General features: G+C 38.4%; 1 protein-coding gene across 17 annotated transcripts in view; it reads right to left on the minus strand.

The window, feature by feature from the left end:
• The window catches only part of ARAP2 (ArfGAP with RhoGAP domain, ankyrin repeat and PH domain 2), a 209,370-nt gene that overhangs the window by 114,793 nt on the left and 68,535 nt on the right, over positions 1-26,042 (minus strand). For all 17 annotated transcript variants that reach the window (XM_070069629.2, XM_070069624.2, XM_089327077.1 and 14 more), the window contains 6 exons: positions 14,434-14,549; positions 11,900-12,099; positions 8,302-8,387; positions 7,392-7,574; positions 2,967-3,141; positions 2,364-2,498 (listed from right to left, as the gene is read on the minus strand). In XM_070069629.2, coding sequence (XP_069925730.1) covers positions 2,364-2,498; positions 2,967-3,141; positions 7,392-7,574; positions 8,302-8,387; positions 11,900-12,099; positions 14,434-14,549 — 895 coding nt within the window. The remainder of the gene's footprint in view (positions 1-2,363; positions 2,499-2,966; positions 3,142-7,391; positions 7,575-8,301; positions 8,388-11,899; positions 12,100-14,433; positions 14,550-26,042) is intronic.

Below are 26,042 nucleotides of genomic sequence, written 5' to 3' on the forward strand. Positions count from 1 at the left end.
TATTATAAGTAACTGAGGGATGTATATTAAATTATATGGGAGGATTGTGTAGGCTACATGCAAACACCACTTTTGTACAAGGGACTTGTACATCACAGGTTGAAGTATCAGAAGGGAGACTTGGAGCCAATCCCCCAAGGATATCAAGAGATAACTGTACAGAGAATGCACGAGTTTCTGTGTTTTGAAATAAATGTTAACCCAAACCTCCATAGTTGGTTTTAAAAAGATGAAAGGTTTAGTAACAACTGTTGAAGATCTCAATTCAGTACTCATGTAATTATGAAAAACATTTATTTCAAGAAAATATTAAGTAAACTGATCAGTTTATAGATATTATAATGACAATTCTCAAAAAGTTTTTAAAAAATGTTTACTTTCAGTCTGCAGAGGCTTATAATATATTGGGAAGCTTTTGGAACAAAATCCTGTTTTTCAAATGTCATATCTGATCTTTGTAAAAGTCAAGTGGTTTGAAGAATGAGCCTATGATCTCCCAGTATTTAGAAGAAACATTCTAGAAAGCTTATAAAAACTCATTGACAGCTACATTACTGGCCTTATTCAATTATTTTAATAATGGTTATAGTCAATGCAAAGTTATCTAGGTACTATCACCCTCTCTCTGATTAGTTATCACTGAACTGCTTACAGGTTAAATACTGTCTAGAGCAACAAAAGTTTTTTAAAAATATCTTTAATATTTGTCATTTATTTTCAGTTTGACTGAATAAAGGAAGAGAATAAAAACCAAGTGCTTTTTTGGGCTGAAAGAACACATCTAAATTTAAAGATAAAATGCTTTGCCATTTTACTGTCTCCAGGCTGTCACAGGTTGACCAAGGGTGAACCATAACAATTAGAACACCAGTCAGGTGTGAAATTCTGCATCATGCTGAGTTCCTTCATTTTTCCTGTGAAAACTGTTTTAACATCAATTCTCCTGCAGACTTTGTAGGAGGATTAAAACTAATGTACAGGAAGTAACCAGAGCAATGCCATATACATAGAACATGCTCACCCCAGGGTTCTGTCTCTTTTCAGGAAATCTAATACAGTCAATGCCAATAGAATCCCACTCTGGGAGGTACAGGGGGAGGGGGACATATAAGTTTTATACTGAGGTAATCACTTCAAATGCACAAGTATCCGAGTTAACACCCTAAAGTGGGTTTTCTATCCTACTGTGTTTGATCGAGTAATACAGCTAAATTAGACCACTTAAGGGATTAATGCCAAGCTACTGAGTTCATCAAAACCCACCATCAGTTGATCTGTACAGCTAACCTCTCCTTAAAATCTTTGTTCTAGTTGTTCAGGTCTCACTATATTTTCTTGTAGTTACTGCCCAACTTAGTTCACATGTGTGTAACATGAGCACGAGGCGTGTGTCTTAGTTAGATTCTATATTTCCAATGCTCAGCACAAGCCTGACACAAGGAGGTACATAGATAATGCCCATTGTGACTCTGCTCAGCTAATCCCCCAAACCTGGACTGTACTGGAAAATCAAACTTATTCCCATCATTTTTTTAAACCATGCTTAAGTTTTATTTTTTGCTCAAATACACACACATTCAGTTTTCCTCAGAACACACTGAACTCCCTGGTACTACCTGAACAGGCTCAAGGTTGAGCAACTCTAATCTGAAAATCCCAAATATGAAACATTCCCAGATCTGAACCTTTTTTGAGTGCTGACAGGATGCCACAGGATGTGAAAATTCCACACCATGAAACTCTGATTCATGCACACAATTATTAAAAACACACTACAAATCTATCTCCAGGCTATGCATATGAAGTATATATGAAACATAAGCAAATTCCATTTGCTTATGGGTCCCACCTACAAGATATCATTTAATACACACACACACACACTCACACACAAGTATTCCAAACTCTGAAAAAATTCAAAATCTGAAGCCCAGTGAAGTTTAAAATGCTTAGGCCTTCTGGTTCCACATGTATCAGATAGGGGATGCTCAACTCATACTGAAAATTTGCCAATTTTTCCTAACATGTTCACATTTATTCATCCCTAAGAGAAGGGGCTGACTTCCAGGTTCTTTTTGGAATAAACCCTAAAATCTGAAACAGAATCAGCTGGCCCAGAAAGCAGACATCAGTGAATTCTGCTGAGAATCCGCTCAGCATTCCAGCCCCGTGGTAAGTCCCTGCTGCAGTACATGAAATATTATCTGTGCCTGGAAGCATTTATAAATCCTCCAAAAATATCTCTCCACTGTAAGATCAAATCTAACATCTTAAGGGAAAAAGAAATAAAAATTTAAACCCAATTGTTTTGATAATGTAGTAAAGTTTTATCTGATAAAATCTAGAAGAAGCAGAAAAGATACCTTCAAGCAGTTTTTTCTCTGAAGAGAGTTTAGAAGCTGCAGCAGGAGCTTGATACAAAAAGTCACAAAGGAACGTGGACTGGGAGGCCTCTTGACTTAATCCACCCTCAGAATGAATGTCATGTTGGGGGAAATCTAGAAAAATTTCAAAAATAACACATTTGAAATCTAAAACAATTATTTTCCCACTGCTTGTAAATATGAAGGTGAGCTCTGAGCTAGAATAAGAGCTGCTTCAAATTTTCCAAAGAATAAATATAGATGCTTTCATCTTACTTTGCATAAAAATTGCAAATAAGTGCTTAAGTCATGCTTATTATTCATATATGAAAATCGGATTTAATTTTAGTGGAAATGATTATGTGGGATTAACTATTTTAATCTTCCATTTATAAGATTAAAGACATATAAAAGATGTATGCCCTAAACTTTCTCTTGAAATGATGTAAAAATAAATAGTCTTAAGCATCCTCTATCACTTGGGTAATTACATTTTTCTTCAATCTAATGGTTTAGCACATTGGAGAAGTAAGTGGATTTGTGCTTCCCTCCTTTTAGGGATATATCAGAAGAGAGCAGGTTAGCACAGGGATGGGGACGAACCTGAGAATTTATTGTGGTAAAGAAATTCCATCTGCAGACTCTGCCCAGCTTTCTTGGCCAGCAAATAAGGGGTGCTATGCACAGGGTCTCCGGTTGCACACATGACATCTGCTCCACTGAACAGCAAAGCCATCGTTTCCAGAACGTCAGGTGTCACAACAGCAGCACACAGAGCCTGGACGTTAAAAGAAAATACACCTTGAAAGGGAAGAAAATAGGATTCTAGCAATTTCAAATCAGCGCAAGTCCGACAGTTAAGTCAATGAGAGGAAGGCTGTGTTTCTCATTCCAAAGAAGCTAATCATAATCATGGCTTGAATGGGACAGCAGGCAGAAAGCCCTGCACCATATGGATTTATATTACAACCCAAAACTGCAAAGCCTCAATTCATCATTTGTGGCTGTGATGTTCCTTCTAAACCTTCCTATCCATTCTACATGCTGTAGAAGACATTTTTACACTTACCTACTCTGACAATGGCTGCTACTCACTTTACATGAAATAATGAAGTTTCCACTAAATGTTCACCATCTGAATGCAGTCAGTATTTTTCCAACCTAATCAGAAGCCATAGACTATTTAAATTATCATTTGTGCTTTGAGAATTTGAAATATATTAGTGCAAAGAAGATTCAGGATCTCTGCTTTGTGGGGAAGACAGTGGAGAAAGAAGAGCAAGCAAGACGCACTAGAACCAGCACCTGCAGGGATCAGACTTTTTTTGTTGTTGCTTGGAAGTAATAAAATAAGCTGTTTGTCTTCTCCTTTCTCACCATGTCAGTCTGCACATCACATCTCACGTTACTGGTTTCCTGTTTACTTCTGAAGCTCAGACTGCACATTCTGAAGCCACCTGAAATTTCAGCCCTGAATCACCATTTTACCTCCCTTCTTCCAAGGTGCACCTGGACAGATCGCTGGTGAGGCTGTCTGCTGTGATGCAGCCACAGGACAGCTGCTGCTTAGCTGTCCCCCTGGGCAGTGGAGTGTATACAGCCCAGAGTTCCCGGGATGAAGCACAGTTCCTGCCCTGGAGGCTCCACTGTCGCCTTCTCTCCCCATGGCCTAGCTGACCTCTAGAATTCCTTTCACCTCAGCATCAAGAAGCCTAAATTCTTATACATGACTTTGTATAAATTTGCTAGGTGATCTTGACCCTTATGTTCTCTGGAATTGAAACTTATTATCACCCCTTTCACTTTAATAGTCTCTGACTTTCTCCATCACCCTATTATTTTCCTTCATGCTGTTTGATTTTAGATCTTATAAAAGAGATGGCTAACATTTGTCTGCAATAGCATAGCCAAAATAAGAGCTTAAATTATAATTTCATAACTAGATTTACTTCGCCATCAGTGAGGTAAACAGTAAACAGAAAAGACCTCCCTTTCAGAACAAAGGGAAAGAAAGTTTTAAATAAGGACATAGGTTTCCTCATGGGCATTGTCTACCTCAGAAAAACTACTACCAGAACATGCCTGTGACTATAGACCTCTAGTTTAGGCCACCGAAGATTAGAGATGGGACTTGAGCACCCCCTTGACTTACTTCCTCTGGTCTGCTTTAACAAAACCAGGAGGAAGAGAAAGCTAGGCATCAGAAGCAATGGGTGGCAGCCTACTAATGGCTGTTCTGTACAGTGATCTGCCCTCAAAGAGACCCAACAGGCCAGTCCACTGTAGTAGCTTTCAATGTGGAAAGCCTGGGCTTCAGCAGAAGTCAGCTTGTGAAGAACCCTGGCAGCTATGCTCGCCAAGAGTTGGATCACTGGAAATGGACCTGCCCTGGAGTCGAAGGATGCCCAGGTCAGAGCCACAGATCTTATTGGCTCTAAGCTGAAAAGCCCTTCATTCAGCCCAGCTTTCAAAGTGACCACTGCAACTGAGGAAATGGCCAAGTAGGGTCAGTAACATCGCAGGCAGAACTGTAAATTTCCTGTTGGAGTTGCCACTTGCCTTTACCTGGCCAGCTCTCCTCCCAAGCCAGCTAGGTAATGGAAGTCAACAGGGTGCCTTCCCCAAGGAGGTTCACACCTCCCTTAGGATGTAGGCTACATGAAGAGACAGATGAGTCTGAGCCTCATAATTTACAAGGCCTCAAAGCCCACCTGACTATTACCAAGCCCCTTCTGTCAGGTTCTATTTGCCTCTCAAACAGAAAACTTAGTTGTAGCTTAGACAGCACCTTTCTTACGTTCTCTAACAACTCTGTCCTCTGTATCTAGCCCACTTGAGCCTTATTCCTTTGTATTCATAACCTCTACTCTACCACCAATGGCTCTACTCCCAACCTGTGGGTACTGATGGTCCTCTCCCCCACTTAATGTTGTATGATTATTCAGAATTTCTCTACAGACAAACACCGCTACTTGCAAAAGTTGAGTGGCCTTTCTCCCAGTCTTGGCTGGGACCAGCTTTCAGCCACATCCATCAAACTGTCCCCACAAGGGTCCAGAGACCTCCCTCCATTTCTTCCCCTCTATGAAATCTTCTCATTACCTGGTTAATGCTACTCTTAGAATCATTGGTTACTATTCTCACCCTATCTTTTATACTACAGTATCTAAGTGTTTACAGCAGGTTATAATGAAACAAAGGCCTTCAACAACCAGGTAGTCAACCAAATGCTGCTACAAGAATATACTCGGCTCCCCACCCAGGAGACAGTGGCTTGAGTACCTCATTGCCCCATGTCAGCAGGAAGTAGATCTAAAGACAGATCATCGTCCCTCTACCTCTCCTGGACTTTTTGGGACTAATATAGTCCCATACAAACCCTGCTTTATAAAAAACAAAAGGGGGGAATGTTAGGAAACTGGTGCAGTTGTAGCCAGGTGGCCGCATGGCCCAGCTACATGAGCCAGGCTCCACCCCCATCCTAATGGGATTCGCTGCTCCTGCTTCCCTGCTTGCCCTCATGCGAAGTTTTAAAAGGGCCTGTTCTTGAACAGGTGCTCTCTTGGCTCTTGGTTCTTCTCTCTTAGCTCCCCTCTCCTGCTCTCTGCTCTCTTCTCTCCTTGCTAGCTCCTCTCCTCTCTGTTTCTCTCTTACATTCTCTTTCTCTCTTTTTTCTTCGCTGCCCCTTCACTCCGGTCTGTAGGGTGTTCCCCAATAAACCCTTTCCCTTAAAAAAAAATATTTACATCTAACCAAATGATTCCCCACTCTCTTGTTTCATTCCCTTCCCAGCTAAGGCACTTACATGCATTGTGTACTTTTGAAAATCAGTTGGTTACCTCATTTTACTAGTACCAAAGATATATGAAGAAGAAAAACTAATTTGGGGTGAACTAAATCAGCAGAATAGAAACATAAACCAAGTTTATATATCTATATTTTCCAATTGCACGAATGAATTTATTTTCCATGATTTTAGCATGTTACTAATAGGCATCGTTATTCAACCTGCATTATCATTAAATCTGTAGTAAAGAACTGAAAGCCATGAAAAAATCATCTAAAGATTAAAAAAGCTGGTATCTAAAGATATATATTTTAAAAACCTATACACAGAAAAGCCTCCTAACACACAAGACAGGAAGAAGAAGCAGAGGAAACAGGGATTCAGGAAAATAAGAGGTGAGAGGAATTTCACAAAATCCTTTGCCAAAAGACCAAAGGGGCAGCATGACAAAGAACCAAGAAAATAGAATCACTTAGCCCAAAGCAAACAAGACTTCAGATCAACAGCATTTAATAAATCATAGTTTGTAACAATAAACTCAGAAAACCATGGCAATTTTGGTGACACTATCAGCAACATATGGATGAAATTATGGTTAGTATTCTGTCCCTAAAACAGGGAAATGTTTTGAGATTTTAAAAGTAACAGAGATAGATCTGAGCTGGTTGGAAACTTCAGTTATGGAGGAAGTCAGTTCTCTTTTGGTAAAGAATCTATAAGTGAAAATATGTGGAAAACTGCTGGCACAATCTCACAAAAGGAAGTAAAACAAAAGTAATTTTATCAAAAAAAGATTTTTTAATTCTTATGTTTTGAAAAGTCTTATTTATTTATTTTTACTTATTTGAAAGGCATAGAGATCAAGAGACAGAAACAGGCAGACAGCCATGTAGAAACAAGTCTCTTTGCCTGTTCACTCCTCAGATGTCATAACAGCTAAAGTTTGGCCAGGCTGATGCCAGGAGCCAAGAACTCAATCCAGGTCTCCTATGTGGGTGACAGGGACCCAATGACTTGAGCTGCTGCCCTTCCCCAGGGTGCACATTAGTGGAAAGCCAGAATTAGGAGTGGAATAACCTGGATTCAAATCCACACACTCCAATATTGGATGTTGGCATACCAAACAGCATCATAACTGCTGAGCCAAACACCTGTCCCAATTTTTTTGCCTCTTATCAGGAATCTTTGTACATGTTTAATTACATGAAAGCATAGGTCTACCATTACGTTTTACTGAATACCTTATTTAATTCTTCTTTGGTGAGAGATGCCAAAAGGGTCTTTCTGAATTTTCCTTCTTTGTATTTCTGAATAATGAAGCTTTTTCGCTTTTCTACTGGTGAGTCCATGTGTAATTCTTCATCCTTTTGAAGATTACCAGCCCAAAAGTCATTTGCTCTTTTGTTTCCAATGATGATAAAAAGCTTGTCAAAAAAATTATAAAATATATCAGCTCATAGTATATATTTAAATCTGCAGAAAATTCACTCACATTAAAAATTAAAGCATAACTCAATATAAAATAAAAGGAAAAGCAGGAAAGAATCAACTTGTAAGAGAATGTGAAGTATGAAAGTGGATACAATATATATTTTTAATACAGTTTAGTTGCTCTACATAATGGTAAAAACTCAGTCTGAAAGAAACCACAAGCAACACAAATTTCGGCAAAATTTTTCTTTGTAATTTAAACTGAGGCAGATTCATTTGCAATGGCTGAGGTGGGCTGATGCTGTCTCCAGGGAGTGCTGGTGGAACAGGAACAAGAATGGAAATGGGAGACAGCAAGTTGAACTCAATCACAGTTAATAACTGAGCATGGCCATAAGAGCAGTAACTTTTGCCCAATGTTGTCATTCACTTTTCTAATATTTTACCCATGCTGAGTTGGAGAGAGAGTTCTCGATTAAGTTTTAAAAAGCTGTCAAGTCTTTAAATGCAGTTATTACCATTAAAACTCTTGTGCTTTTTATTTTTAAAGAAACCATCTCATTTAGGAAGTACTCTGAAAGAGTCATTACTATCAAACAGGCCATAAGCCATTTTTATAATATGGTGAGGGACCTCATCACAGAGGTCCTAGAGACCCACACCACCCCCGGCCTTCCTCCTCCCCAGCCTGAGCAGCAACAGCCAGTTAGTAGGACTCACCTCAATCAGTTCATTACTCCAAATGCTGGCATCCATTTTTAGACTCCTAACCTTAGAATCCTTTGGTCCCAAGGATCTATGCTGCCCTAAAGTTAAAAAAAAAAAAAAAGTATTTCTATTTCAATTTGTACATAGACTTTTTCTTTAAAAACCAGCATATATGTATATGTGTATATATACATATATATATATTTGTATGTGTAAATATATCTTCTCAACTTAAAACACCAATATTCACTTTCCCAATACCACTAGGAGTAGCAGTGATAAATTATGTAGAAATCACCACCAATCACAAAGACAAGCAATCGTCTTCCCTGAATTGACATAAAAACGGCAATTTTAAAAGAACATTATCGTATTAGATATGAATGGACAGATTATGTACAAGTCTGCATGTATGTACATGTGTATACATACATATGTTTACATTTTTCCTCATTTGGTAATTAGTTAGAAATCACAGGTTACTGACAACCTTCTATAATGGGTTTATTTAACTCATGCATTTTAAATGTATTTGCTGAAATCCCATATATATGTGTATATAATCCCAGGTATGTTCCTTCACGAACCAGCTACAACTCTAACAAACGTGTTTGTAAAAATACAACCTGGGGGTTGGTATTCAGCCCAAGGATTTAGAAACCACCTGGAACATCTACTTCCCATCCTTGGGTGCCCAGATTCCAATTCTGGCGCCACTCCCAATTCCAGAAACTTGGTAATGCACACCCTAGGAGAGTACAGGAAACAGCTTAAGTAGCTGGGTACTGCCACCCATGAGGGACACCTGGATTTAACTTTCAGCTCCTAGTTTTGTGCCTGGCTAAACCCTGGCTGTTATGGACATTTGGAGAGTAAACCAGCAGATCAGGTCAACTGAAAGATCTCTCTACCTTTCCCTGTCTCTTCCTTTCAAAAAAAAAAAAAAGTAAAAAAGAAAAAAAAAAAAGATACACTGGGGAGTAAGAGCCCAGAGTTCTATTACCATTAATTAAATAATTCTATATAAATTCTATATAAATTCCTGGGCAAGCGGGCTCATGTCTAATGCTTTTAAAGCTGAGAAGAGGAGAATACAGATACACAGGGCATGTTCCCTGATCTATCTTGCAAATCAGTTGTCTTATGAGCAGTGAGGATTCATTCCTCCCTCTATGTAGGCAAGAAGTTCTTTCCTTTACTCTTCTGCGGTGGAAACTACTCAAAACACCAAGGCTAGAATTCTGAAGGCAGGAATTTGCATAGGTTTGCAATTTACAAGACCATTTAAAGGTATACCATGAATGAGAAAACTGGAAACCTGTAGGAAGCCAGAAAAGGGACAGTAACAATGGTTTATCAAGAAAGAACAGACTCTGAATCCAGGCAGAAGAAACTAAAGGGAGAGGAGAGAGATGGAGATAATGAGAAGATGAAACCAGTGAAACTTAGAGGGCTTTAGGGAACATAGAAAAGTCAAGAGTGGCTCTCAGTTTCAGACTTGAGTGTAGGATAGGCAGTACTGCTTGTGCCTAAAGTGGGGAATGCATGAAAATGTGTGCTTTCAGGAAATGGGCTGAGGGCAGCGGCTTCATGTCACTGTTGAGAGATGCAAGGACGTAGATTAATTACACGAGCTTCGTGTCCAATAGAGTGAGAATCATCTGCTTGAACTCAAGTGATAACATGGCTCAGGGACAGCATGGTGAAACAGAGCTGAGCATAACCTAAGGTGGCACACAGTTTTCAGAGCATAAAGAGGAAAAGCACCCTAAAAATCATGGTGGTCACCAGTGCACACTCACAGAGAGGGGGAGCTCAGAAAGAGATGGAGGAGGGAGGTCAGAGAGAAACGCCCGTCAAGGGTCTCAAATACAGCTGCAAAGGCCAAAAAGACAGAAACTGAAAGTAACGTACATTGTAAGTGTGATGAAACCCATTTTTGCTGGAGAGAAAAGATGATGGCTGCAGCAGGCTGAAGAGAAACTGAGTTAAAGAAATTAAGAAAATCTCTGTGGATCACTACTATTGAAAGGATTCTATCTGCGAAAGCAAAAATGGGCAGTGAATGACAACCAGGGAGGAACAAAAGGTTTTTAGAAAGCTCACTGGTGTCAACAAGACAGACTTAAGCAAGTTCACAGGAGGAAATAGAAGAAATCATTTTTGAATACTTAGAGGAGAGAGAGCCGTGATGGGATGAAGCTCCTCAGGGGAGGGGAGAAAGGGAGTGGAAAGACAGCAGCGGCCTGGGACCACACCAGGACTGTTTCCTTCAACAAGGCCAGAGAGGAGAAAGGATCGCAAAATGCAAAGTGGAAGGTGATAAGCTGATGTTTTTGTGATCCTGGCTGATGCTATTAATTAGCTGGTGAAGAAATTCATCTTAGTAGGATAAGAAATGGAGACTAGAGATCTATAAAAATATTGTTTTGAGCAATTATAATGACTGCACAATTCCTTGGCTTTGCTTCAGCTAAATTAGATAATCCTCATCTATGGTCTCTCATTGAAAGTTGAGCCTTGTACTTGACTCTACTGTAACTTCTATTTATGTATTTATGAAGACAATGCCATGTCTTATGTCTTTTTAATTCTCCAGACTAGCACAGCAGATGGTGTTGCAGGTGAATTCTTCATGAGTAAACAGGAGGCACTGTGTATGGTACTACTGGAACTTTCTCTAAGGCCTCTAGCAACATACTTAAGCTAGGGTCCACTTCTCTCTAATCACGTGAATACTCATTTGAGCTTCCTAACACATTGAGATGTTAGGTAGGCAGATATAAGGTCAAATTTAAAAAAAGCAGTCATGATTCTGGGTGTTTTCAGAAGTCATTACTGTGTTGACTTGGTTCTACATAAGTACTCTTATCATGAAAGATACCAAAACTGGTATACAATGTTTAGAATGTAGAACCATCTTGATATGAAAAATGTCTTACAAAAAATGGGAAAAATGGCTACATCTTTATGCAAAGATTTAAGCTTTATCAGGTTGTAGTATAAAACCCAAAAAATTCAACAATGTTTTAGAAAATCATATGTGAAGGTGGGAGTAGTGGCACAGTGGGTTAAGCACCCCAATGCCAGCATCCTACCTGTGTGCTGGTTTGAGTCCCAGCTGCTCCACTTCCAATCTAGCTCTCCGTTAATGCACCCGAGAAAGCAGCAGAAGAGGGCCCAAATGCTTGGGCCTCTGCCACCTATGTGGGCAACCCGGATAGAATTCTAGGCTCCTGGCTTCAGCCTGGCCCAGCCCTGACTGTTGTAGCCATTTAAAACCAGAGAATGGAAGATCTTTCTCTATCTTTTCCTCTTGCTTTATAACTCTACTTTCCAAATAAATAAATAAAATTTTAAAAGACTAAAATAAAAAAATAATACATGGGCGAGTAGGCAGAAAATATGATTACATGCCTAAAAAGCAATTTTTACATGTGAGTCATGCAGAAATTTAAAATTATGACTTTGAATTTGATTTAAAGAGAATAAGCTTGCTCTGACTTTACTTTTCACAGCCATTAGTTAGAACACATTATAGAAGACAACAATGAACATTCAGGGCCAATCTGCCACAAAGCAGTGATGAGCATAACTTAGCACTAATTACCTGCACACTTCTTACAGATGACAACACAGAGATTGATGGATGCCCAGTCCGGATCCGGGGCTTGACAATCTGCACAGCTCCTGTTGGACTCATTGAACCAAATCTTCTCGGCTACTTCATAATCAGAGAGAGTTTCTGCTATCGATTGCTGCACAGCTTCAATCCAGTCTTGTTTCTCTTTTTCAGACTCTGCTGTAAAGCTGAAACAATTAACGTTTCTGCATTATTGATCTTGCTTGTAAAGGCCAATTAAGCAGTAAGCTCAGTTTGCATATTCATTTCACTCACAAATTAAACAGCAGCAGAAAAGTATGCCTTCCAGGCAGTTTGGGGTTCTTTTCTGTTAAAAATCATCTAATTTAACAAATCTTTTCTTTTCCCTTTTAGTTTTTTACATTCCCTTTTAGTTTGTTTACATATCTTAAACCAAAATTAACACACACATTCTTCTGACCAGGACATAAAAAGTTGCCTTGCTAGGTCAAAAGCTTAAATCAGAGGCCTCATTTTCACAGCAATCACTATAAAACAATAAATCAGTAAGAGATTGCCATATTGCCATAGTTTCAGGATTATTGCTATATTTTGCTAACTAATTGGGCCACAAGAGTCAAAAACTAAATATCAAAAAAACCACCAGAAACTGATTTTTTTTTCAGACTTAAAAATATTCCCCCCTTTTTTTTTTTTTTAATTAGAAGAACATCCAGATGGCTTTAAGAGACTGAGAAACCAGAAAAGTTTTAAGTGGTTACTATTCTAACAGATTTCTAACTCATTTTTAGGCATATTCAGATGCATTCTGATTCTGAGTATGCATTGGGTGCTTAATTAAATGGATAAAAGATTAAAATAACAGTTCATGCCTTCAAGAAATATTTACTGAGCACTTAAAATGTGCTAAGGAATGTGCTGTGGTAATACACTCACTCATGTCCCAATAAATGATTATACACACTAAAATGTCCAAGCCTAAAGATAAACATTCCTTAAAATATGACAATATTTTGGAAAGCTCATGGAAAAATGGACTTAAAAGATGCTTCCTTTGTTGCACGAAGTTTTAAAACCCCTGTATCATTTATTGATAGTATGCATTTTCCAAAATACTTCAAAAAGTACTCTGCTATAATGAACTAACATATTCTAATAATGGCTACATAAACTATAGAGTTAGTGAATGGCCAAGACAGACTACATGTTTGAAATACTTTACGATTTCATTATTTTTATAATGTTGATAAAAACCCTTCGTGGTTTCCAGTTCTCCTCAAAGTTTCATTTAAGGCCAGAACCTGCACATGTGGAAAATACAGCTCATTATGCTTTACGTGATCATTTCTTTCTCCAAACTTTGGCCAGTGGATATAATCCAACAGACAAAAATAAACACAGATGTGGTGGTATTTTTTTAAAACTGTTATTTCATTGTTAGTCGTAGAATAATTACCTCTGACCTGTACACCATTGCAGTATGTTCACTGTGACAAATGAATTAATGTAGTTGAACTCAAAAGAGAGGACTTATTTCTATTCTGTACATTCTATGTATTCTATGATAGGTCATTAAAATATATTAAGTACTTTAAATTTTCTGGTTTGCTGTCATAATGATGCAATTACTAAATAGCTATCACAAGACATATAAGAAAATGCTAAAATATTTGAATCAGCAGTGTTATGAGATCCACTAAAATTAGTATAATTATAAGTTGGGAATCTCTGGAAGAAATCATTTGGAAATGCTGTAGTTAAGTTGATATTACAGAAGGGATTTTATTTGATTAGCCTAAGAAAAGGTAAATAATAATACAACTTAAAGATAATGCAGCATTCTTTTTATTTACTTCCATCGAAATGTGAAGCAATTTGTCACATATTTAGTAATAAAAAATTAAAAAATAAAAAATAAAAAAGGCTGGCGCCGCAGCTCACTAGACTAATCCTCCGCCTTGCGGCGCCAGCACACCGGGTTCTAGTCCTGGTCAGGGCACCGGATTCTGTCCCGGTTGCCCCTCTTCCAGGCCAGCTCTCTGCTGTGGCCAGGGAGTGGAGTGGAGCATGGCCCAAGTGCTTGGGCCCTGCACCCCATGGGAGACCAGGAGAAGCACCTGGCTCCTGGCTTCGGATCAGCGCGGTGAGCCGGCCACAGCGCACTGGTCGCAGTGACCATTGGAGGGTGAACCAACGGCAAAAAGGAAGACTTTTCTCTCTATCTCTCTCTCTCTCTCACTGTCCATTCTGCCTGTCAAAAAAAAAAAAAAAAAAAAAAATTAAAACAGTCACCAAGTCTACTAAGAAGAGGTAACAGTGAGTTTAGAAACAACTCAAATTTCATGAGATAAATCTCTCTGCAGGTTATTCAGGTCACTTCTATAAGGTGTTTTAATATGCTGGATAATAAATTAAACAATATGGAAACGAAAGAAAATAAGTGTCCTATAAAGAGATATAGTTACCACTAGCAATCTAAAGTTGGACTGCCCAAACTTTCCTGTAGTTACACAAACATAAAATGCTTAAAAATAGCTTACCTGAAACTCCTATAGGGAGTAATTATTTCAAAAGATTGTTTCACAGTTCTGTCCACTTGCTTTACATTTGCTACATTCATAGGAATGATGGTGATACCCAATCCACTTTTAAAATCCTAGTTTGAAGAAAAACACACACAAAGAAAATAATTTAAAAAACGGATTTGGGAGCCTGCATTGTAGCATAGAGGGTAAAGCCACTGCCTCTGACATGAGCATTCCATATGGACTTCAGTTTCTCTGCCAGCAGCTTCATTTCCAATCCAGCTTCCTGCTGGAGGCATGGGAAAAGCAGCAGAGGAAGGCCAAGAGTTTGGGCCCCTATTACCCATGGAGGAGAACTGGACGCAGCTCCCGGCTTCAAGCTTTGGCCTGTCTCAGCCCAGGCAGTTGTGACCAACTGGGGAGACAAACAAAGGATGGAAGATCTCTCTCTCTGTGTCTCTCCCCCCTCTCTGTAACTGACTTCCAAAATAAATAAATCTCTTTAAAAGATGGATTTTGAAACTACAATATTTGGGGCCACCGCTGTGGCACAGCAAGTTAATGCCCTGGCCTGCAGCGCCGGCATCCCATATGGACGCCAGTTCAAGACCTGGCTGCTCCACTTCCGGTCCAGCTCTCTGCTACGGCCTGGGATGGCAGTAGAAGATGGCCCAAGTCCTTGGGCCCCTGCACCCACGTGGGAGATCCGGAAGAAGCTCCTGGCTTTTGGCTTCAGATCAGCGCAGCTCCGGCCATCATGGCCAGTGGGGGAATGAACCATCGATAGAAGACCTCTCTCTGCCTCTCCTCTCTCTGTGTAACTCTTTCAAATAAATAAATCTTAAAAAAAAGAAACTACAATATTTTCTAAAATACAGAAAATTCTACCAAATTTTACTTTACACACACACACACACATATATCATTAAATCATTAGAAGTAATAATTCATTAGAAGATGGATTGAGAGTGCTTCTCCCATTTTGAGTCGCCTCTTTCAATACGAGCTAGTGCGTGTGTGTATCATTCCAACCTTAGCATAGAGCTGTTGATAAATAAAGGTTTCTGTCACATAACAGATGTGTGTGTATGTGTGTGTGTATGTGTATCATTCCAACCTTAGCAGTAGGGCTGTTGATAAATAAAGGTTTCTGTCACATAACAGATAAATTGACCAGACCACACATACTGAACTGCTCAAGGCCTGCTTTTAGACGTGGGCACTATATTCACCCTCATCTACTCAGTAAAGTAAATCATCAGTTAAATTTCACCATGTCAAAGGGTTTCCATGTGGGAGAGCCAAGTGACACCATGAGCTCAACATAATTACTGTTTATGTACAAAGCTGAGGAAAGGGTGGCTCAAAGGGAAAACTTACACACTGAACCCAAGCTTCTTTTTGTTCTGTGACATGGCATTACTTCTGCTCTGTCACCATTTTTCTCTTTTGCTCTTATACAAAAGAATTATTTATTTTATGAAGTATACAATCTTATCTCCTTCTCAATATTTTATTACTTTCCTGTTCCTTGTGACACTTACGACTCCTGGAATGTTACTTAGGTAGAAAATTGCCTTTTCCTTAACATCTATAGCCATTTTGCTCATCTCTCATGAAGACTGGTGACAGTTCAAAAGGCTACAAAGAATCTTCATTCTTAAAGCATCAAAGCTTACAATATATTACCTATTAGCAAGATTTTGGGAATTTGACTTATTAGATAAATAATTTCACCACTTTGCAATTGAGGCAGGCAAAGTTCATCAGAAGATCTAAAATCCACTGGATGAAAACTTGTAGGAAGTACAGTATCTTCACATGGTCTCAAAGTATTTAGCCATAACTTACTTATGAGAGAAGACATAACCTTAAAAAATATGTCACTGCCAGGGCCGGCGCTGTGGCATAGCGGGTTAACGCCCTGGCCTGAAGTGCCAGCATCCCATACAGGCGCCAGTTCAAGACCCCACTGCTCCACTTTCGATCTAGCTCCCAGCTATGGTCTGGGAAAACAACAGAAGATGGCCCAAGTCCTTGGGCCTTTGCACCCACGTGGGAGACCCAGAAGAAGCTCCTGGCTCCTGGCTTTGGATCGGAGCAGCTCCAGCCATCACAGTCAGTTGGGGAGTGAATCATCAGATGGAAGACACCTCTCTCTCTCTCTCTCTCTTCTCTCTGTGTAACTCTGACTTTCAAATAAATAAATAAATCTTAAAAAAAAAACACTGCTTTGAACAAGTAAGCAAAGCTAGAATCACTAATGGAATAATCTGATATTACATGCTTATGGACAAACACAATTAAACATACACTTCAATTAATATATATTTAATCTGTAGCTCAAAATGAATTATACATTTTACTCACATAGATTTATGGAATAATCACACCATATCACATGAATATGTACAATTGTTATGTGTCAATTTGTTTTACAAAAAGGAATTATTTTTGTGAATAGATTCATATTAAAAATATTCTGAATTCCCAAATGATGACTACGAAACAGCAGTCATACTAAGGGTAAATTACAAGAACTGCTGGTCTATTCTTAGTAATTGTGAAAGAAGCAGTGCAGCTGTCTCCTCACTTTATCTCTCTGGCTATATAGGCTGCAAGTGCTGTTTTCCCAACTCCCTTACCCTTAAGAGTGGTCAGGTGTCACAGTTTTAGTTTTGGTCACAAAGATACCAGTAACTCCTGATGCGGGGTGGGGGGAGCAGAACAAGCTAAGAGAAAGAGACTTTCTATCTTCTTTGAAAATAATTTCTACAAGTACAGAGACTGTTTTAGAAGTTTAGAATCCTTGAGATGTGACATCTCAGGACAAATTTTCACGTCAGAGTGAGAAAAGGATACAAAGAACTCCATCCATCCCCTTGTAGTGTCAACTTTCTTTTGCCTATATAGATTTGTTTAAATAAATATCTGCTTCACCCATCCTTTAGGCTTTTGTTGTTTAACAGTAATATATTCCTAAGTGATAAAATAAATGAAATAAAATAATCTTAGAACAAATGCCCTCCCACTCATACAGGTGTTGATTATCACAACCTGTGGGAGAGCCTACTTTGCTTTACTTTTAAATATAGAAGTTTTTATTTAGAAGAAGGAAATGACTTATTTATAAAAAATCATCAATTGAGTATTATTTCTTTTCTGATAAAGAACAAGTGGCTCATTTTGTTAGGAGAAACAACTCAGAAAGTGAGAATCTTAACGTAAAAGATGCAGAGAAATGTTGAGTGCTGTGAAAGAACAGGAGTAATACACTTCCACTTCGTATACTTAATGGGATCTATAAGAAGGGACGGAAAATCATACTTTTCTAAGATGCCACATTTAATATGATGTAGCATTTCAGTACAGAGTTGCATTTATGACTACTTATTAAATTAAAAAAACAATTCCCAATTATCCATACCAATGCTCCTCATAGATAATGTAATTCTTGCATTAACCTCCCACCCCCACCCCACCGTGCTTGGGACACAGAACCCAAGCTCTCTTTTGTAAAGGAAGAAATGGTAGGAGCAGCGAGACAGATATCTTTAAAACAGCTTTCTGATGGCTCACCTTGAACAGGGATAAACTCCAGAATAAAATACTTGGACTTTATGTCCTTCAAACAATTCTCCATAATGAGGCTTTTGACAAGAGCTGGATATCAGGCCATTCCAGGTTATATTCTGTGATGGGGGCCTGACCTGCAAGTACTGTTAAGTTACTAGGGGCAGAGGCTTCTAAAACTCTCACCATCAGACTAGCAGATGGCAAGGATGACAACCTTTTATGGAAACGGATGAGACTCATCAAGGCTGCAGCCTGAATAGATGGGCCCTCATCTTTACCAGCAAGTCATGAAATGTCCACATAGAAAGCTGTAATTTCTGTTAAAATAAGTAAGGGCCAACTCCATGCCCCAAATTTCTCCCATGCGCAGCAAAGATGATTTTTTTTTAGCCTTGAAAATTGTATCCCATTCATCAGCTGCTTGCCATGGCCATATGGTTTTGAATAATTAGAGTATCCACAGTGCTCACCAGCACAAATTGACTGTAAAATATACACCAGAGTTACAAAATAAATGTCAGTGCTCGTGAGAGCTATTAAATATGAAACAAGTACATTTTCTATTAAAAATATTATTAGTGACATTAAGCCATGTTTTTCAGACAGTATTTAGAACACAGACTCTCATTCCTATACATTCATCAAAATTACCTATGGCTATGTCTTCCCACCCTGAGACTGAGGGCAGAAGTTAAGAATCTTTAATTGATATCCCTGTGACTCTCATATGTGGCCTGCACTGAATCATCTTAGATAGCAGGACCGGTTGCAAAATTTAGACAGTATGAATCTACGATCTTTAAATATCAGGACATAAACACTTCTGTCTGCCTTCTGTTGAATAAAAGAAAGAGCATTCAATCAGAATATATAAAAAATTCCGAATCATTAATACTACTGATTGAAAACAAGCAGGCCAGAACAAAATGCTCACTAGACTGTTAAAACTGTGTTTGGCCTCAGTGCAAACCTTCTGTATCTAGAGGTTTAACGCAATCATCTTTATGAAGCATTAGTGACCCCCCCACCAATTTTTTGAACGTTTATTTGTATGGTGCTCTGAAATTTATAAACACTTATAAACGCTCATGTGATTCTCTGATTCTGAGTAGGCAGAACCTCCAGAAAAGTTAGTACTAGCAACGCTGTATTTATTAAATATCTAGTGTGTGTCAGAAACTGTGCTAAGTTTTGAGCTTGCACAAAAGCATGAAAGAGCACCTGTCCTGGGAATGCTTACAGTCTTAGGAGGGAATGAGACACAAAAGGTCTGGCAGAGAGGGAAGTACTGAATCCAGCCCAGGAAAGAGTCGTGTTCATAAAAGGCTTTCCATAGGAGGTGACACTTGCTGGGTCGATGCACAAAACCCATCTTAATGTTCAGGTTCATCTCTCCTGCTTCAGTTCACTATTTTGCTAAGTAGGGATAACAAGTTAAATCCACACCATCACTTTGGTGTGGATGAAGTCAATGCAGCCCAAACACTCAAAGGACAGGACAACTAACTGTTATTATTTCCTAAATTTTGTCTTTTAAATCTTTTGGATTTCAAGCCAACTGAATGCATTACCTATTAAAAAGTTAATTACAAGAAAATACATGTTCAAAAATAACTAGTAGACATAACTTTAAAAAATGGAATGGAATGTGAACACAAACCATTAAAGAAAGTTAAAAATAAATTACCCATTAATTACAACCTAATTATCATCTCTATTCTCATTCTGAGAAATAGGCATGAGTCAGGCACAACCAGGCTTTAAAATGCTATAAACAGTATTGAAACGACAGTAGTGCAGAGGTTCAGTGGATAGAACTACAATATTATAGAAGGTATAAAGCTAAAACTAGTTTCTGGAGTGAGCAATATTTTACATTTAATTTGCTGTGATAGAATGTAGGATCCCAGAAAGCATGAATCCCTCCACCAGTTCTAATGTAACAGCAGCCACACTTAACTTAACAAATCTGGACACTGCAAAGGAGGTGAAACACAGCAGGTACTGGAGCTCAGATCTGGGGGACAATCTTGGCTGAGCCACTTCCTGTCAGTAAGCCTAGTTTATCAGTTTATGTAGATGTCAGTGTTCACTTAAGAAAACAGAACGGTATCTACCTTATATAGCACTAACAACTACATGAAACTGCTCATAGGAAGGGCCTGAGGCAACTTAAAAACACTCTACTTGAGGGTTTTAAGCAAAAAATTTACCTTCAGTAAAATAATTCCATGTTACTCTTAATGACTGAAACAATTCACATCAATGATTCCATTTTAAACATCCTGGTAGAACTGATGCCAAATATTCACCAAGATATTAAATTAGCTTCTTTATATGATCTGAAGCACAGATTCGGGCAAAAACTACATTTTGAAACCATGGGTATAAAGAACAAAACGGAAAGTTTGATTCCAACACAGAAATTGAAGGAAGGATTTTTTAACCCCAAATCTGCTGAAATCTCAAACCTATTTGGGAAATGCTAGTTGCCAGGATTCCATGCCAGGAATTTAGGGACTCAGTGCTTAAACATTTGTGGAAAACAGATGTGGCTTTGTGTGACACTGGCGCCAGGCTTCCTGGGAAGCACCAGATGCAGAGTTTGGCCAGAATCAGAACCAGAGAATCTGAGGCCACCACCTACATCCTGTAGCTTCTTCTGCGCCACAGGACCCAGAGCCCTGTGAGGTCTATTTAAATTCTATTAGTGTTCCATTCCCATGCCAGAACACCAGGGTACATTATGCTGGAAAATGAAGGGGCATGAGCCTCTTGTTATACCCTGATTTGGGAAAGTTTAATCAACAGTTTATGTCGTTAGAAACTCAGTGCTGCAATTATCATTAAATGGATATCCAGACCCACAAAGCAAGACAGCTGGTTGTAACGAATCCACTAATATTAACTTGATATTTTAAAAATTCATCAGGGAAATATGGGAGACTGGCTGTCAGGACATCATAACAAATGGAAACCAAGGACAATTCTCTTAAATGCCATTCATGTCCATTTGCAGAAATTTCATTCAACTAGTAATGTCACATATATAACTATATTTATATATTTCAATGTAGGCTTATTTCACTAAAAATTTAAGAATTCTAGCTTCTATACTGTATCCATATCATTCCAAAATAAATAATTTAGAAAATAGTTTCAAAACATAGAAAATACATGTCTTGAGCTGATTAAAAAAGTTTAATGCATAAACAAAATTTCTGCACCAGAAAAACTAACCAAAAACCTGGCCAAAAAATGCTGAAGAACTTAGAAAATATGGCATGATGATTAATCTCTTTATTATATAAAACCTTGAAAAAATTGATAAGACAAAAAAATCCAAATAAATAGAAAAAGGAGAAAACTCAGAGTGAAAAAAAAAATTTGAGTAAATTGTAAAAAAAAAAATACAGTTCAAGAAAAATGGCTGCAAACAACCATTAATTCAGCAAGCATATACGACATATGTTTATTGAACAACAGCTTCTTGCCTGGACACTCCTAAAGACACAGCAGCAAGTAAACATTTATACAACTTGGAAGTGTAAAAATTCTAACTGTCAACAGTTTCAAGATTAAAAAGCAACTGATATTTATTCAGGTATCAGTATTTTAAATGTAAATAACTCTTTAAGAGAGTCAAAGGAATTCATACCAACTAAAACAGGAAGACAAGGCTACCTACAGTATACTACCAGACATCTCATTTATTTACACATGACCATGTGTTACCCTATTCTGAAAGATCTCGGAAATAGATTTCAATAGAGATTTCATGGGTCACCAGCGGGCCTCAGCACCTAAAGCAGCACCCATATATGGTAAAGTGCTAACTAAACATTTGTTAAATAGAAAGATGAACCTGGACACATAACAACTTCCGTGTAACCTATAAACAGAATTATACAACTCACTTTATGCAAAATTGAAGTAATAATGTGGCAAAGCTGCCATAATTATAACACACTGCAGGTGTATACAACATAAGAAGAATCAAGAAACACAAGAAAATACAGAATAACTAAAAAGGTTGAGATCATGACATGGTGCTAAATGCACAAGGATGACATTCAATTTACACAGAAAGAGCACTACAGGATTTTGCAACAGGGTAATTACATAAGAATTTTAGTGCCCATTTCTATTGTTCCATTTTCCTTTCTAACAAATCTATTCATATTTCTTTTCTACTGCTTAAAGCCTACCTGTAAAAAGAAAAAAATAAACATCTACAGTAATAAATAAATAAATGCCTAAGATAATAGCTAAGAAAATATCCCATAAACCATTTCTCCTATACAAGCAACAGTAACTTCAGGTTTCAGCTCCTACACTCTACTAATGAAAGAAAGGAATGAAAAAAGTGAATGTTTAAACTAAGCAACTGGGAAATGCAAAAGTTCCTGATACACCCTCACTGGGTATGTTACTCAGAAAGTTTAGACCAGTCAGCAAACTGTCAACAAGAACTGCAAACTAACATCCCCCTTACTATCCTTAAAAATAAGAAACACTGTGTGTGTGTGTATAAAATGTTTACATATGAAGCAAATAAAGTAAAATGTTAAAAACTTGAAACTGTGTGCTCATTGAACTCTGTGATTTTCTTTATTATTTGAAATATCCTAAAAGACAAAATTTAAAAAGAGAGAAGCAATTTTAAACTAACTAAAGGCATTAATGAGGACTGTCTTCTAATAACTATTTTAATTTTGGAAAAGTGTTTAATTTGATAGAAGGAACATATAAGAAAAGGGAACGAATTACTAAAAATATGTTAGAAGGAAGGCTTGACATGAAATGTTATGGACATTTGTTAGGAGCAGAGAAAAAGTTCTAGAAAGTATGCAATAATCTGCATAATTGAGATTTTCCAGACACAGATTTATGAATGGTAACATGAAAAAATATCTCCAAAAACTTTCACACTCTTTTCCCTCATGTAGAATTTGCAAATAAGGTTTTTAAAAATTCTTCCAATAAGGCATATTCTGGTAATAAAAGCCTATGTTAAGATAAAGGAATTAAATTGCTAAGACAGGTTTTATGAAGTGAAAATTAAAATTGCATATAAAAATCAAGATCTTAGCCAAAAAAGTAGCTATAGATTAGTTTAGAATTATACATAATTTTTAGTAACAGTTTTTCAAAGTTTCAAAGTAGTTTACAACTAATAATGATTTTCTTAACTTTCCATTGAAGTTTGTCTTCATTTAAATGTTTCAAATTGGGGAAGGAGGTTCAAGACTCTAAGTTGAAAGATAAAATATAGAAACATTGATCTCATTAATGTCACTCCTAGTTGTTTTTAAACATTTCCCATCACCAAAAATAGTCTGCTCTCTTTTATCTGTATGCTTAAACCTTAGAATAAAGTAAACAACCTCAAAGCATTGTTTCTTAATGTGTGGCTTTTTTATCTCCCCTCCCTGAATCACCTGGGGTGTGAATGCAGCTACAACACCCTATTCCCAAAATTCTAAGTCAGCATCTGGAGAAGTCCAAGTGCCTGAAATTTTAACATACAACTGAGATGGCAGGCCACCTTCCTTCTTCAGATGATGCCATTTAAATTTATAGTGATTAGTGTAATTGCCTAAACCCAAGAGCGGCAAGGCAAGGAAAAAACCCCTAACTGCACCTCCCAGTCTTCCTTGTGGGAAATGTAAGCTCCTCTTTAATAACTCTCCAACACATGCTGTAACAGCTGCCCTTCCAGCTCGACCTACTGTCTGTGTACAACTGACTACCTTAATCAGAACTGTGTGTACACTAGAGCCATGAAAAATACAGTTCCTTTGATAGGGTAGGATAGGTCAATTTCTCAATTTCCCAATCTATTCATGCTGTTAAATTATGTGGGTATTAAAATCACTGTTTTAAAATAAAAACATGGGGCGGGTGCTGTGACCTACTGGGTAAAGCTGCCGCCTACAGTGCCAGCATCCCATATGGATACCGGTTCGAGTCCCAGCTGCTCCACTTCTGATCCAGCTCTCTGCTATGGCCAGGCAAAGCAGTAAAAGATGGCCCAAGTCCTTGGACCCCTGTACCCACATGGGAGACCTGGAGGAAGCTCCAGGCTCCTGGCTTCAGATCTGTACAGCTCTGGCCGTTGAGGTCATCTGGGAGTGAACCAGCGGATAGACCTCTCTCTCTATCTCTCTCTCTCTCTCTCTCTCTGTCTCTCTGTAACTCTGCCTCTCAAATAAATAAATAAATAAATGTCTTTAAATAAATAATTAAAAACAACATGGGAGCTGTCATTGTGGCATAGCTGGTGAAGCCACTGCCTTCAGAGCCAGACTCCAATATGAGCGCTGGTTGGAGTATCAGCTCCTCTGCTTCCAGTCCAAGTGTTCATTAATGCCCCCCGGGGAAGCAGCAGAAGATGGTCCAGGAACTTGAACCCCTGCCACCCACAGGGGAGGCTGAAGGAAGCTCCTGGCTCCTGGCTTCAGTTCGGCACAGCTCAGGCTGTTGCGGTCATCTGAGGGAGTGAACCAGTGGATGGAAGATGTCTCTCTCTCTCTCTCTCTCTCTCTGCCTCTGCCTCTTTGTAACTCTGACTTTCAAATAAATAAATTAATTTAAAAAATAAAAATAAATAAAAACATGGGAAGCAGTGGAAGATGGTCCAAGAATCTGGATCCCTTTCCACCCACGTGGGGACTTGAATGGAGCTGATGACTCCAGGCTTTGGCCTGGCTCAGCCCCTACATTTGCACCCATTTGGTGAGTGAATCAGAGGATAGGATAGAAGGTCTCTCTGTATCTCTCTCTCTCTCTCTCTCTGTCACCCTTTCAAATAAGTAAAAATAAATCTTAAAAAATGAATAAAAACAAACTTTGCTGCATGACACTGAATTAGATCTAACGCAAAATAAGATACAGAAGTACATATCAAGTATTTCATATTTTTCTGAGGAATAGATTATTTTTCAGTTGCCTTTGAAAAACACAGCAGATTATTCTCTGTGTGTCTGTAACTTCTAAAATGTTTCATCTACTTGGAAGGGAGAAGGGGAGAGAAAGCATGGGCGAGAGAGCAAGCCGGAGAGCATGACAGCACTCTTCCATCTGTGGTTTTACTCCCAAATGCCTGCAACAGTCAGGCAGTGCCAGGCTAAAGCCAGGAGCCAAGAACTCCAACTAGGTCAGTGACCTAGGTGGCAGGAACCCAAGTACTTGGGCCATCATCTGCTGCCTCTTCCTACACTAGTAGGGAGCTGGGTGGGAAGCAGAGCAGCTGAGACTCTAGCCAGTCCTCAGGCAGCGATGCAGGCATCCTTAGCAGCAGTTTAACCCATGTGGCACTATACCTGCCCCTTTTTCCTACTAAATGGCTATTTATTTATTTTTATCTACTTGAAAGGCATAACAACAGTGAGAGACTCTAAGAAACTTTTAGATGCAGCATCAAACTATTTTACTGTCATTTAGTATTTTTCCTAAAACACAGATTGGTTCTTTCACTGGCATAAAGCTCTCTGTAGTCAAAGGGAAGATACCTTACTAAAGACACTACCAGGTTCATAACACAACCTGTGCCACTCTGTGAGAACAACCAATGGATAACTCTCCTATGGAGAAAATGGTGTGTACCAGAATGTGAACACACACAAAACTGGAGTGGTGTGCCAGGAAGTGAACAAAGAAGACCTGCTTAATCCACTCAAGACAGCCAGGTCTTAAAGATCTGATTCAAGACCAAGCCTCTTGAAACCTGATTCCATATGAGATGAAGCAATGAAAAAACAAACAAACAAAAAAACACATATACAAGCAATAACATATAATTTTAAGTCACATTTATAGGCATGTTAATGCACAGAAAAGGAATTGAAATTGCCTACATCAAAAATATGTTTATGCATCAAAAAATAGGGGTCCAGTCTTAACATTTTGATATTTATATTCATTAGTTGTACACACAGAAGTGTTTCTGCACAATCTACAACTTCACCATCAACCACAAATGCCGGTCTTCTCTGACTTTTCCTCCTGGAAGACAAGACTTACATTCTTTTCAGTCACGTGGCATT

The sequence above is a fragment of the Oryctolagus cuniculus genome, chromosome 2 (genome assembly GCF_051225735.1).
Source record: "Oryctolagus cuniculus isolate XC-2025 breed Fujian yellow rabbit chromosome 2, ASM5122573v1, whole genome shotgun sequence".
In the NCBI taxonomy this organism is placed as follows: Eukaryota; Metazoa; Chordata; class Mammalia; order Lagomorpha; family Leporidae; genus Oryctolagus; species Oryctolagus cuniculus.